The 14,153-nt window shown below is 37.0% G+C and overlaps 1 protein-coding gene across 4 annotated transcripts in view; it reads right to left on the reverse strand.

Annotated features, from left to right (window-relative positions):
* The window catches only part of COL11A1 (collagen type XI alpha 1 chain), a 131,741-nt gene that overhangs the window by 53,531 nt on the left and 64,057 nt on the right, over positions 1-14,153 (reverse strand). For all 4 annotated transcript variants that reach the window (XM_063407633.1, XM_063407634.1, XM_063407632.1 and 1 more), the window contains 11 exons: positions 13,323-13,376; positions 13,190-13,234; positions 12,704-12,757; positions 12,194-12,238; positions 11,001-11,054; positions 8,896-8,940; positions 7,893-7,946; positions 7,768-7,812; positions 4,262-4,315; positions 3,237-3,344; positions 1,651-1,704 (listed from right to left, as the gene is read on the reverse strand). In XM_063407633.1, the coding sequence (XP_063263703.1) occupies positions 1,651-1,704; positions 3,237-3,344; positions 4,262-4,315; positions 7,768-7,812; positions 7,893-7,946; positions 8,896-8,940; positions 11,001-11,054; positions 12,194-12,238; positions 12,704-12,757; positions 13,190-13,234; positions 13,323-13,376 (612 nt within the window). The remainder of the gene's footprint in view (positions 1-1,650; positions 1,705-3,236; positions 3,345-4,261; positions 4,316-7,767; positions 7,813-7,892; positions 7,947-8,895; positions 8,941-11,000; positions 11,055-12,193; positions 12,239-12,703; positions 12,758-13,189; positions 13,235-13,322; positions 13,377-14,153) is intronic.

Here is a 14,153-nt window from a genome sequence, read left to right on the forward strand (position 1 = left end):
AGTTTTTGCAGCTGTGCTAATCAAGAGGACTGGATTGGAGAAAAACAAAAGTGTAATGAAAATTATCAGACAATGGCAGTACTCTAAAAACAATTCTTAGAAAAAAAACTTCATGTAAAGCAAGTATCAACAAAAAAAAAAAGATGTCATTTTTCTTGAAAATACTAGGACAAGATTTCCTATTTGCTTTACATAGCTAATATGCTGCTTTTTTCTCAGTCCCTCATGTTAATTTGAACTGGCCTGTGATTCAAAGAAGTCTGTAGTGAGTTATCTATGGTAGATGTCATTAGTCTTTCCCGGACATTTAAGCAACAAATCAGAAGAGCAACAGTGAATGCAGCTTGAGAACTGTTTTCAATTTTAACATGATAAAAATTTAATGCAAGGAAGTTCTTGATCAAAAAGAATCTTTTTTGTTGAAAAAAGAATCAACTTTTATGTGAAATGTTACATCTTTTTTGTTCTTAGAATGGAATAATGCAATACTCTTATCTTAGATTTTTCAAGAGACAATTACAAAGGAGAACAATGAGACTAAAGTCTCAGACATTTTGAGTTAAGAAACTGAAGCCAAAACCCCTGTGTCTTTCAAGGTGAATAGTTTTCATGAGTACTTTCCATAGATAATATTTAATATGGTGCAGGGTTCAGTGAATGAAGCATTTTTCAGATAGTCCATCCACTTGACTAAAAAGGGTCCAAGTAGCGGGCAAAGTCAGAAAAACCACTTTGCCAGTCAGGAAGTTCTATTTCGTCCAAAATCTCCCATAATTTAAATTTGGAAATAAAAATAAATCCAGAATTGAGGATTTTACTGCAGGTTGACTGTTCAGATGTGTAGGACTGGTAAGGGATTCTTCTTCTTGTGGTATTTACCTAGATGGGTCTTTGAGAGGGCCTGGAGCTACAGTGTCCCCCAGCTGTGTCCTCTACACTGTTTGTAGAGCTTTGCTTCAACTCCATCTTTTTTCCTTCTAACCTCAGAAAAGAGATCCTGCAATTAATTTAACATGCCCATTTCCTAAAGATGTGTTAGGATGTACTTCATAAGAATTTGTTTCATAAAAACGTTTTAAACCAGAAGCTCCTGTGTGGTTTTCTATTGAAATCCAAATATGTGAAGTAGCTGAAGGATAGATATAGACACTTAAATTAACTAAGGATTGTATTTTGTCATGTTTGTCTTACAAGAGACTAAAGGAAAACATGAGGAAAATTGTAAATAAGTTTCAAAGAAATATGGTTTGTTCCATGGAAGAAGCAGTGATGACACAAATGAAATCCCTGTACCACACTGAAAACTCCAGTCACTATCAGCATCCATTTGGTCAATCTAGTGCCTATTCTCTTTCAAGAATGGCAGCAATTCCATCCTTTTCCAGTTGATTAGTGCCTGCCAGTCTGATGCTGGCACAACACAAATCAGGAGAAGATGCTAAAGGGTAGTACAGTAAGAAGAAGCGCTCCATACAGAGCCTGACATACGGAATCCCACATTATTAAGGATTTTACTTCAGAATATGATTGTCAAGAAAAAAAATCAAGAAAAATGGCCCTTTCTTTGACATCCACACCCTGCTTCCCCAAACACAGAAATGAAATAACTGCTGTTGTGACAAGTGTCAAAACACTCAATATACAGCTCACCTTTGGACCTTGTCTTCCTGGATATCCTGGCAGTCCAGGTACGCCAAGCTTACCCTGCAATGGAAGGCAGTGTTAAATTTTACTGGATTCTCCTTTGTGGTTCAGCAAGATTCTATACAAAATACTTTTTCCACAACATAGAGTGATGATACTCCATGGAATAAATATTAAATTAAATCATTTTCTCATTTTTATTATTAATCAGCAGTGGGCTTAGTGCCCCAAACTTAAGCAAAAATCCCACTCCAGTGAATGAATTCAGAGAAACCAATACCTCAAAGGTTTTTTTCTTCCATAAAGTACCATGCAGTTCTATGTGGTTGAGATCATTAAACAACAATTATTGTCTAAAAATCAGGGTGTTAATAGGCTTAAGTGAGAAGAAATTATTTTTAATTTATACTGTGTGATGACTGACTTTCATGAATAGGCATTTGAAGAATCAATTCTTTTCCTGAATAGTTCTAAACCGAGACTATGATAAGTTATACCCCACTGATTATTTGCTGACAATGGATTTGTCAACAACCATTACCAACTTGCTACGTTCAGAAAAGACTGATCAGCACCGACACCAACATTCCCAGAAAAGAAATACAGTACCCTACTCCACTGAGTTGGTCTCTTTAGACCTCTAGAGGATGAGTGATGGTTTGCCACTTTCAAAGGCAAGGGAAAGCAGTTTCAGACTTTGAAAGATGGGAACTCTGGGGAATAATTCCTCTATGTTCTAGAATATCAGGTTTGGGAGAAGATTTCCATGGAAAAGATGACTGTAAAATATAAAGAACTAAAAAACCCTCAAATTTGAATTTAAAAACTAACAACTATTTTAAAAAAGGTTTGTTTTGTTTTGATTTGGTTTATGCATCCTCCCTCCAATTCCTTTTCAAGAGAAAACTAGAATTGAAGCTATAGTTCACAAAAAAATTTAGACGGAAATATTTCTTATCATACAGCTCCAGTTTTTTATATTACCACTGTTGAAATCACCTTTCCTTTCTGAAAGTACCCACATACACATTTCTCAGCCTCCTTTCCATCCTTTATACAAAACTCAAATGGTTTTTGTTGAAGCCAGGATTCTACAGAGATTTATACCTTGTGCTTGATCTCTCTTTTTTCATCATCCTTTTATCAATCCTCCCTCTTTACAACCCCTTTTCCTTTGCCAACCCTATTTTAGATTTCTATTCAGGAAATGTTTTCCATTTAAAAAAAAAATCCAAGTCACCATTGGTTGTAATATGATTCAATATTAATTCACTCTTCAGCAGCACCTTTATCCTTCTTTGTGCCCAGCTATTTTATTTGCATTGTTTTCCACAGCTGGCATGCACTGTATGTAATTTGAGAGAAGAATGGAGTTGCCTTATATACTGGTGGAGTACTACAATGCCTCTTTGTATACTCACAAGATAAGGGCTCCCAGTCCTTGATCAAATGAGAACTCTGGTGGTCTGCTGCAGTAGTGTCACAAAAAGATATTGCAGATTGAAGGCATCTCTGAAGTTTTTCAGAGGTGGAGATTATGGGTTTTGTGTTCTGAGGCAGTGGCACCTTTGTGTTGATTTCTGGCTACTGACCTTTTCCCCAGCTGGACCAGCAGCACCTGGGTCCCCAGATGGGCCTGATCGACCTTTTGGACCTTCTGGGCCATCTTCTCCTCGTGGACCTGGCTGACCAATTTCTCCCTAAAATACAACAACGGCCTTCATGCATATATTGGAAAGACTACCTACAATTACTTGAAAATAAATTTTCAGTAAATCTAAACAGAGAATGGAATTATACAATAGTTTGGGTTGGAAGGAACCTTTAAAGGTCATCCAGGCTTCCTGCAGTGCACAAGGGACATCTCCAAATAGATCAGGTTGCTGTAAGCCCTGCCCAGTTTCCTATTAGGAAAATATCACTATTTGTGTTCATTATATAAATGGAAATACATAAAAATTAGACAGTGAATATCATTTTCAGAGTGCTAGAGCCTAGTTGTCTTGCTTGAAGACATCTACATTTGGAAATTGTATTCTTTTTTTTCTTTTCCGAAATTTTTGAGAAGGCATCCTGGCAGTCCATAGAAAGAAAACTGTCTTTATCTAAGTACTTGTGTGGCTGCCATCTGTGGTTATTTATGTATACAGACTACAGATACAGGCAGGAGGCTCTTATGAAAAGCTTTTTTACAACCTCCACAACACTTCCTACAAAAGGAAGTAATTGCTCATTGGGCTATATAAACAGCATTTTGGCAGAGATATGCAAAATGCTGGGCTGGAATGGAAATCCTAGATAGATTTATCCTAGATAGATAACTTTTCCTCAGGCAAATACTGGAGATCTTGGAATCTGGAAAAGGAGATTCTCTAGGAAGAAGCTCAGTGAAGAGTTTATTTAAGACTGACATTCTCTTCCTCTTCATGATTGTGCCATTTTTGATTTACAAGAAACATATCTCTGGACCAGATTTGTGCATGCACATGGAATAGAAATATTTTAAAATACTAGCCCTTATTTTATTTTTGGTTTAAGTATTTTTGTTCACTTCACTGATCCTTTCAAAACAGTGTTTAAACTTTTTAGAATATTTGGGCTATGAATAAACACTTACCCGGTCACCTTTAAGACCCATGTCACCTTTAAATCCTGGAAAACCATCTTCCCCCTAAAAAAGGAAGAAATGCATGTAAAGACTTAGTAATACAGGAACTTTTATAAGTTTTTTTCCTGCAAAAAAGGAATTTTTTTCCCTGCAAAAATGATAAGAAAATAAATTTACAACAGATTAATATAACCTGTGTAGATAAAGTGGGAACTTCAGACACCAGAAAATCTAATCTGGCTACTACTGCTTATATAGAAAGTACATCAATGCACTACACAAAATGAATTTTTAGTTTGAAAATTCTTAATACCAGTTGTTCAAAAACCTATTTAAAGGTAGAAACAGTGTCATTATTCTGTTTTAATATGAATTGTCTTGCATAGTCCTTTCTTAAGTCCCGTTTTTGATTATCATTCTTTTTAATAGTCATCCATTGAATAAAATAAATAAATTGGTGGCAAATCACCACTATTCTTTTGATATCAGAACTTCCCTGTTAAGTAGTTTTTCTTTAAATCTAGTGCCTTAGTAGAATCATGAAAGGAATCAGAAGTTGACGCTTGTAACATCTTAATAAATTGACACAAAACCCAAACATAATAATGCTTTTAACTTAAAAGAAGTAGTGATTACTGTACAGCAGTTTACATCCAGCAATGCTCAGCCCTGCCTACTCTCATTGGCTGAAGTGATTGAAAGAAAGTAGAAACAAAAGCACCAAGACTGAATCCAAATAGATTGGCAAAACAGGTGCACGTTATTGCTATTTCTAATAAAAAATAATTATTTACTGCCTAGGATGGGTCAGACTCAATGATATTGAAGGTCTCTTCCAACCCAGTAATAATAAAAAAATTCTGTGATTCTGTGATTTTGTGTGACTCATCATAGAACTACTGTTCCAAAATCCAGGCAACAAAGACTCCATTTTCATCTGATGCTTGGTTGTAACATGGCACCAAAGGTCTTGGTGATGAATAATAACATAGTAAAACATTTTACTGTGATGCTATTAATTTTTTATATGCTAAAGTAATACTGCTGACTTCGAATCTGAGTAATATTTGAACTGTCAATAAAACTAAGAGAGTGTGACAGTGTGCTCCATGACTGAAAAAAAAAAAAAAAACCAACCCAGAACTAAAAGAAGGAAGAAAGCTCTGTATTTAATCCTCATGTTCAAAAAGAAGTTTGCTTTTTGCATTCCTGGGCCCACAAGAGTTTTATCTTCTCCCTAATCACCAAGAGAGATGGACTGCAGGGTTAAAGCCATTTGGAATTTGGAAATAGAGTATGCAACAACAACCCTAGAAAGGGCAATAGAAGTAGATTTGCTAGTGGTAAAGAGCTCAAAATAGGAAATGAGGATTCAAAAGTAAAAAAACTAAAACCAACCAACCAACCAAACACAAAAAACCACCCCAAAACCCCCAACCCAACAAAAAAACCCCAAAACCCAACAAACAAACAAACAACAAAAAACCCCCAACCAAACAAAAAAACCTCAAACCAAAACCCTAAACCAACCAAACAAAAAAGCCACAAACGAATGCAAAAAAACAAAAAAAAAACCCACCAAAACAAATCAAACAAGCAAATATAGTTTTTCAATAAAATGTGTCAATGTAAAAAAACCCCAGAAGTGACACTATAATTCATTTAAAAATATACTAAACCAGTCTAAAAGCACTTTTCCCATTCTTTCTTTCTATGTGATGAAACAAAATTTTGTGTCATCTTATATTGCATAAATTAAAATTTTAAGGTGGCTTTTCTTACAATTTAGAAAGAAATGAAAAAGACAGTGTGAAGAATACATCGAAAAAGCTTCAATTTTTAAAGCTGCTCAGTTATGGCCAATAATAATTACATGAGGACCCTTAGCAAGGACTGACCATGTGCCAACTACTGACCAAATGGCTGCTAAATGAGCTGAAACTCTTCTTCAGCTTTCACAGTGAGGTTCCAGCTATTGAGATCTACAAGAGGCTGATTTTACGGTGTTGGAGGAGAGAGATGAGTGCTCTATTTCCTCCTCTGCTGGTAACAAATAAAAAAACAATAGCTAAAGAGTTCTAGTCACATTTACTGGGCAGTACAGAGCTGGGCCTCCTCTGATATCCCTGGACCATTCCAGATCTGTGGGGGCTTCCCTGAATGACAAGGTTATTTATTTTGTTCTCTTGCAGTGCCTTCCTGCATGTAATGGCAGCTGAATAATTTCAGTAAAAAAGGCCTGGGAACAAACCCCTAAAGCACTAAGAGAACAAACTATGAAATTTCTTTGTGTGACTTTTGGAGGTACTCAGTAGAATTCACTCTTACTGCAACTGTGAGATCAATTTTAGGAACACAGGAGTATTGTAGACACTGTGCTAATCCGTATTCATTGATACACACAGATATATATACACACACATATATATATATACACACATGTATAAATATATTTATATACAAGTCCTGTATTTTGTCCAAGCATGACATTAATCATCCAATAGGGCACAAGAAAAAGCTGGGGTTTTGAACAGTCCAGTCTCCATGGATGTTAAACACACTCTTTTTTGGCTTGGATTTAATGAGCAACTCTAAAATGAGCATGCAGTCTAGACAAACTGTGGTTTAGGAAGGCTTGAAAATGTACAGCAGCTCCTGGCACCTGAGCCAAGTTCTGAATCAGGGCTTTTTGGCAAGACTGAGTCTTCTGCTTTAGAAATATCTATAAATATCTGTATACCTATATATAGATATATATATATTAGCCAGCAGAGGCTCAAGAGTGGATTTGTCTGTGTGGTCAGGAGGTATGACTGATTGTTTTGTTTTTTGAGTTGTGTTGTGTTTTTGAGTGTTGAAGGAAGTGTGACTTAAAACCAACACTGGCTGCAGTTTCAGCCACCACAGACCAACAGGAGTCAGTCCAGATCCCAGTGGTTGGTGTTTGCTCTAGGAAGAGCTCTACACACAGAATTAATAGTATCAGGGGAAATAAGAGCTTTCTTCACATTCATATATATGGATTTGACTGGGGCTGTCCATCACTTCAACAAAGCCAAAGATCTGGGACAAAATACCTTGAGCCTAGAAAGCCATTGCCCAAAATACATAAAAAATACAGATCTATCTCATGGCTCTATCAAAACAGATAAAAACCAGTATTGTCACCACAAATCTCTCTGATGCACAAGATTCTCCATATCCACTTTGGTATCTAATAAGGGAGGGGATGTCTAACTCCCTGCTCAAGGCCATTTTAGACAGAAGTTACCTAAACTGGTGCAAAGAGGATTGGAAACCATTCTAATAACTGCAGGTTTTGTATTTACTTTGTACCAGTGTACAAAGTGAATATAAATAACCATGAAGGTCACTGATCGAGGCACTGGGCTCAGGATGTCTTTAGGGAAAGGCAAAAATAAATTCACTGCTGTGAGATAAAGCACACTGCAGTGAAGGAGACAGAAGAAGCTGCAGTGTAAAAAGTGAAAAGAAATAACTGCAGTCAGATTTACCTTTTCACCTTTGGATCCCTTGAGTCCACGAACACCATCAGCACCCTAAAGGAAGAATATAAAGAATTATCCACAAGCAGATATTCAAAAGGTGTGAGAGGAGGAATCCAATAACTAAATCTTACCTTTACACCACGAGGACCTGGATATCCAATCGGACCCTGAGGACCTGGAGGCCCCTAAAATATATTGAAGGAAAGAACCTTTGTTTGTACAGTTTTTGGTTAGCAAGCAGTTCTCTTCAGAATCTAATCCTTATTCCTTCACTATAATGTATGAGACAGCAAAATAACACTGGGCTGCCTGCCACTAAGAAAAGTTAAGGCATTAAAAAGCACCATGTCACTATAAATTATTAATAGAATTGTGAAGCTGGATTTAACTTGTATATTTGGGATGCATTTATCCATAATATAAATTAACTGAAATGATGGTGATTGTAAAAAAGAATAAACAATCAGAAACAAACAAAAATATGCCAGTTAGAAACCAGTGGTGTTTTATTGGAGAAAATTTACAGGCTATTTATGATGATGACACAAGTCAAAAATAGAGACCAAAATAATGGGAAAAATAAAAAAGGCTCATGGTGCTATTAATACTGACTGGTGCCTGGGTTCTTTTAGTTACATTTTGCTGAGTATTTCAAAGATGCTCAACTTGGATCTATGCAATCTGATGGCAGGGCCTAAAGAAACTGAGTTGTGTGCAGGGTGGATGCCAGGAGGCCTGGAACCACGATACCTCTGTCAGAGGCTGAGCTGCTCTGCTGATTCTCCCATGTCCGAGATAGACAGGTGACAAAATCTTTTACTAATAGAGACATTGATAGGATCTTTTTCCTCTCTCCAATGTGTCTTTTTACAAAACCTTTGGACTGTTAATGTCCCTGAGAAACTGAACTTTCTATGAGATTTGGCTGAAATTGATCAGTAAATTCGAAAGAACTGGCAGATGACCACGTGCCTGGACTTTCAAAACATGAATGCTGTAAGCATGAATGTGTCATGGGCTTTCTATTGTCGTCTTAAATAGTTCTTGTAAACAACAAATATGTCATAAAGATGAAAAACTACCAATTTTTTTCTTCTGATCTATGTAAATAAATGGAAAAGTTTAAAAACTCACCAATGCACCTTTATCTCCAGACTGACCCTCTTTGCCAGGATGACCCTGTTTTAAGAGAAATGTATCTGATTTGAAAAGCAATTATTTTTAAGGAGTGACATTTTATTATAAAAACACAATTATTTAAACATTTGAATTTCAGGTCATTAATCACATTTCTTTTGTATTAGAATAGACAAAATTTTGAGTAAAGGTTTTACTTTCAATACCAATTTAATTTACAAAACAAAGGAAAAACTGGACAGTGGTTACATTCATGTCAATATTTTCAGGAATATGCTGACCAGTCCTTCTGTTTAGTTAATGTTTCAGCAGTAAGAGGCTTTTAATGTAAGAGACTCTCACATTTGACTTTAAAACAAGGGTGATTTATCTTGTAGCATGAAGACATTCCTAAAAATATTTTTAAAATTACAGAATTCATCAAAATATTCAATAGAAGGCTGATTTAGTTTCAACATTCCATGTCTTTGTTCTAAACTGTGACTTGCTTTTTAAACAAAATTAATTTACATCTTAGACTTGGCTCTGTATCACTGATGTTAATACAACAGCACTCAAAACATTAGCCAATCCACTGTTCTCCCTTCTTACAAAATTTGCATTTAAATTGCAAAACTTAAAGGCAATTTAATGAAACTAAAGATTAACAGATAATTGTGACTAGGCTGCAGGAGGGCACAGAGCTGTGAGGGGGCACAGCTGGGACACTGTTCCAATTGACCGGGGAAATATTCCATACCATATGATGGCACACTCAGTAATGAAAGCTCAGGGAAGAGAGGAGGGAGGACACCCATAACCAACTTCCCAGCAAGTGGCTGGCCATCTGCCTGCAGATTGGCAGTAGGGAATTAATCCCTCATTTTACTTTGCTTGTGTACATAGCTTTTTTCCACTTATTAAGGTGTTGTTACCTTAGCCCAGGAGTTTTCTTGCTTTTGCCCTTGTGATTCTGCCCCCTGCCCTGCTGTGGGAGGAGCGAGGCAGTGAGCAGTGGGTGTTTGGCTGCTGACTGGGACCAACCCACCACAGCAGGGCGTGTATCAGGTGCTGACACCTGGTTATATCTTACAGCCCTTTCCCTTTGCTTTGAAGGTTTAACAAGATGCAGATGGTCAATTGTTTCCAGTATACAGCAAAGGGTAAGGGGAAACATTCAAACGTTTAGACAATGATTCAAGGTACAGGCACTCAGCTGGACTGTCACTGCACACTTCATATTCTCCATTAAACTGGTACTTTGGCAGGTAAAAGGCTAGCTTGTGAGAGCCCTGGGAACAGTTCTGTATTTCCAATATACTTGCAGTGACCTTGTTAAATGTTGCTACAAGTCAGGCTTAAAAAATGCAGATTTCACCTAAAAGAAAAATTGTAAGGGACAATTGCACGGGGAGGATAGACAAAGTCTCAGAAATAACATTGTCTAATGGCTCTTGGTGGTATAAAAAAAAATTTGTTTTTTCTGCAAGAAAACAAGTGTATGGACATGCCATTATGGCCAGTGATTCCATGTAAGATGAATGCCTGAGCTATGCTGCTCAAGTGGTTACACTCCCTGTTCAAATGAGCAATTGCAGCCTCAGAGTGAAGCTGAAGTCCTTGGCAATCACAAAGTTTGGTTTAGGTGTGTCCCAGTCTAGGCAATGCAAGAAGCATCTCAAACACATAATACGGACCTTAGGCCAGGAAGCTGAGAAAGATGTAGTCTGTCCATGTTTCCTCAGAGAACAAGCAGTGAGCATTTTTACAGGTGATTTGCTCTGCCAGGCTGACAAGGTAGGATACAGGGAACATTGTCTGACACTTTGTGTGTTAGTAGGTTATTTATGCATCCCTGAAGATGTTGCAGATGCATTTCATCATCTGGGACCACAGTTTAAAAGCCCACGGATGTTTTTAGCAGCTGCCTCAAAAATGTAATTCTCTGAGTTCTAACAGCTCAAATTATATAGGGATTTTAAACAGATTTTATAACACTATTGCCAACTAGGATTACCATTGCTTTTCCCTCCATTTTTGTTTTTGTAACACAGGTATCCAGAAGTATTTGTCCCCTGGTAAAAGTAGTTAAACTTCAAAGGATGAAATATTTCTTTACTTACAGGAGGCCCATCAGTCCCGGGAAGGCCAGGAAGGCCAGGCTTGCCTTGCGGTCCCTAAATGCAGTAACAGACACACATCTTAAAAACAACAGCAAACACGTCCAACACATGTGACCCTAAGAGCTAAGGACATAAAATGCAGTCATACCTAAATCCCTTGACATGGATATCAGGGATATGCCAAAATTAAAATTAAAGCCAGATTGACACTTTCATACCATATATCAGTACAAGGCCAGTTCTTACAACCTTTACCCTACAAAAATGATCCATAATTTTCAGTGAGATGCTTGCCTGAGAACAGGCTTCAGGACTTACCCTATGAAAATGCACACACATAACACAAGGTGGGGAAGAGTTCTCCGGTGTACAAAATTAAGTACTATTTAGAATTTCAGGAATAAAAGGATTCACGTATGAAAGTTATCAACAAATTCAAGAGGTGAAGAGTGCAGGATACACAACCCCAGTGCTCACAGCTGAAAGGCCTGGCATACCTTTGTGAAAGCCTAGGAAATGCTGATATCATGGAACTTGCTAGAATAATTTTGATAGAATAATACTTAAGCACACTGAGAGATAAAAAGTATTCATTTCTCCAAAAGAATAGGGTAAATAATGAAGAAAAAAAATCAATGAATGAATTGAGCAAGAATTCAGCAAAATAAATTTAGCATAAAATTCAATAATGACATTTTTTAAATGAATAGAAGACCGGTTTCAAGCCACAAGAAAACATGCAAACAGATGAGGAAAAAGCCACCAAAGGACACTACAGTATGCCAATTACACTGCAGAGTTATGTCATAATATAATCCTTGAAAAAAGAACAGAATTAGACTTGAATAGGTAAAACTTTGTTATAAAAACGAGATTAAGAAAAATATTTTTTTGCAGCTTGCTGTGAAATCAAGTAACATACAAGTACAAATTGTTTAATATTGTAGATGTGATTCTAAAGGTAATAACACAAAATTAATCCAAAATAAAGGGAGGAAGTTATGCTTATGAAAAAGTACATATGAGAGGAAAGCCATTGGCTATTCATTGGTTATTTATTTACTTGATGATTTCAGGAAGATCTAATATTTAAATTTAGTTTACTGTTCTATAAAATATAGCAAAGCCTTCAAGCTCATAAATAAAGTGGCAAAGAACTGACTGTGAAATAGCAAAATAACGCTGTAACTTACTTTTTCACCAGGAGGCCCAATAGGACCTTGAGGACCAGGAAGTCCCTGTTAGAAAGAAACCAGTGTGAGAACCCAGGGAGAACAATGTACATACATTCACCCTACTAAAGGTCCCTCATTAATCTGTTTAAACACACGGGCAAATATAAGTGGCTTTTTTTTCTCACTTACAAGTTAGATCAGGAGTTTTGTGCGAGTCTTTTGCACAAGCCACTATTCTGGCAGTAGGTCTGTAACAAGATCCTATTCAGAACCCTCCTCCAGGTGTGGCCATTCCTGCTGCATTCCAGGAACACTGAATGAGTCATTTTTCTCCTGAATGAAAAATCCCTCTGAAGACTTACTTGAAAACTCTGTTCCCACTGCCCTCAGCACATTTGCAGCATTATTTATAAAATCCTTGAAGCTTTATCAGTTTTGCACATGAAAAGCTAACCTTTTAGAAATTTTCATCTATTAAACATTTGCTGCACATTACATCATATTTCTTGAGAGTTCTTTTACACTTACTTGTGGGCCTGGAATTCCTTGCTGACCAGGAGGTCCTGGTTCCCCTTGAGGACCCTACCATGTAAAAAAAATAGTAGGGCATTAGGTTTGCATTTCTGCACTACAGATCTTCATTGTCAGGACTAAAAGGAGTACAAGCTCATCTTTGTTCCTCCCTCTTTAAAGCCTACCAGCAACTTTCTCTCCAGTATGAATTTTTTTCATGCTAATGAATATCTTGACCTTTTCTTTAATAGAGAATAACAGCCTACACATACGACCTAAGCACTGGAGTCCATGGTGCTAAAGGAGTCTGAGAGAAAGCATGGTCAGCCCTTCTGGCTGGAAACTAAGAACAGAAGCCTTGTCTTTTCCATATAAAATCATAATGAATCCAAATAGTTGACATGAAAGTTTATTTAAATGGAAGGGATGGCATAGTTGCAGGGATGAGAGAATGTGGAAAGCATTTTTAGAATCTTTCTAATTCCCAGTTTAGTTACTCACCATGTTTCCCTTTGGGCCTGAAGGTCCATCAATACCTGCAATGCCCTACAACAAACAACATAACAAGAGCAATTTTCAGTGGACTTCCTTTTTTCCTTTTGGAAACTGCAAATACTCGACAGCTCATACGTACAGGTTGTCCAGGGGGCCCAGGTGTTCCTCTGGGGCCCAGTAATCCCCGTGGACCCTGCAAGAAAAGAAACCTGTATTGACACCTGCATGACTTTTTCTGAACAGAGATGCCTGTGAGCAGGACTGGCCAAGGAATGGAATAAGGAGTAGGAAGGATGAATGGAAAGCAGCACAGTTTAGGAAGAAAGAAAGGAAGAAAGGGAAAAAATCACCAATAACCAATAAATAAAAACCAAAGGAAGAAAGGAAAAAATCACCAATAACCAATAAATATAAACCAAAAAATAACCAATTCTCCTCAAGGGCACTATATTTCTGAACAGGATGTCAGGGGAAGGGCAAGCTTTGCTTTGCCTCTTTATGGTCACTTCAGAGAAAGCTGTGAGATTGACATTTGTATTTCCTGGTGCAGAACATTGGCACAGCATCTTCCACTAAAATTTCAGCTGTGTCTTGGCCTGAAGGTCTGACCTGAACAGTAACATACATATTTGTATTCCTTTCTTTTGAAAACCTGATGGTGTGTCATACTCTATACTACTATTCTAATACAAAATAGTGCTTATATCTGTAGTAAGGATCCAGTAAGTAAGTAAAAGTTGCTAGTAATTTTGTTAAAATAAATACAAGACATTCTGGAAACAAAAATAGATTTTTTGCTTTTATCCCTAAAAACTTTCACAAAAGACCAATGGCTAGTCTCACAATTGAGGTGAACAAGATTTTGGTCTATAACATGATCTTTCTGTTCTATACTTATGTGAATGAGTACTAGTTTTCATTATTGTGTCATCATTCATGTTCTGCTGCTAAAGTAGCCAGAACTGAGTCT

The sequence above is a fragment of the Prinia subflava genome, chromosome 10 (genome assembly GCF_021018805.1).
Source record: "Prinia subflava isolate CZ2003 ecotype Zambia chromosome 10, Cam_Psub_1.2, whole genome shotgun sequence".
Taxonomy (NCBI): domain Eukaryota; kingdom Metazoa; phylum Chordata; class Aves; order Passeriformes; family Cisticolidae; genus Prinia; species Prinia subflava.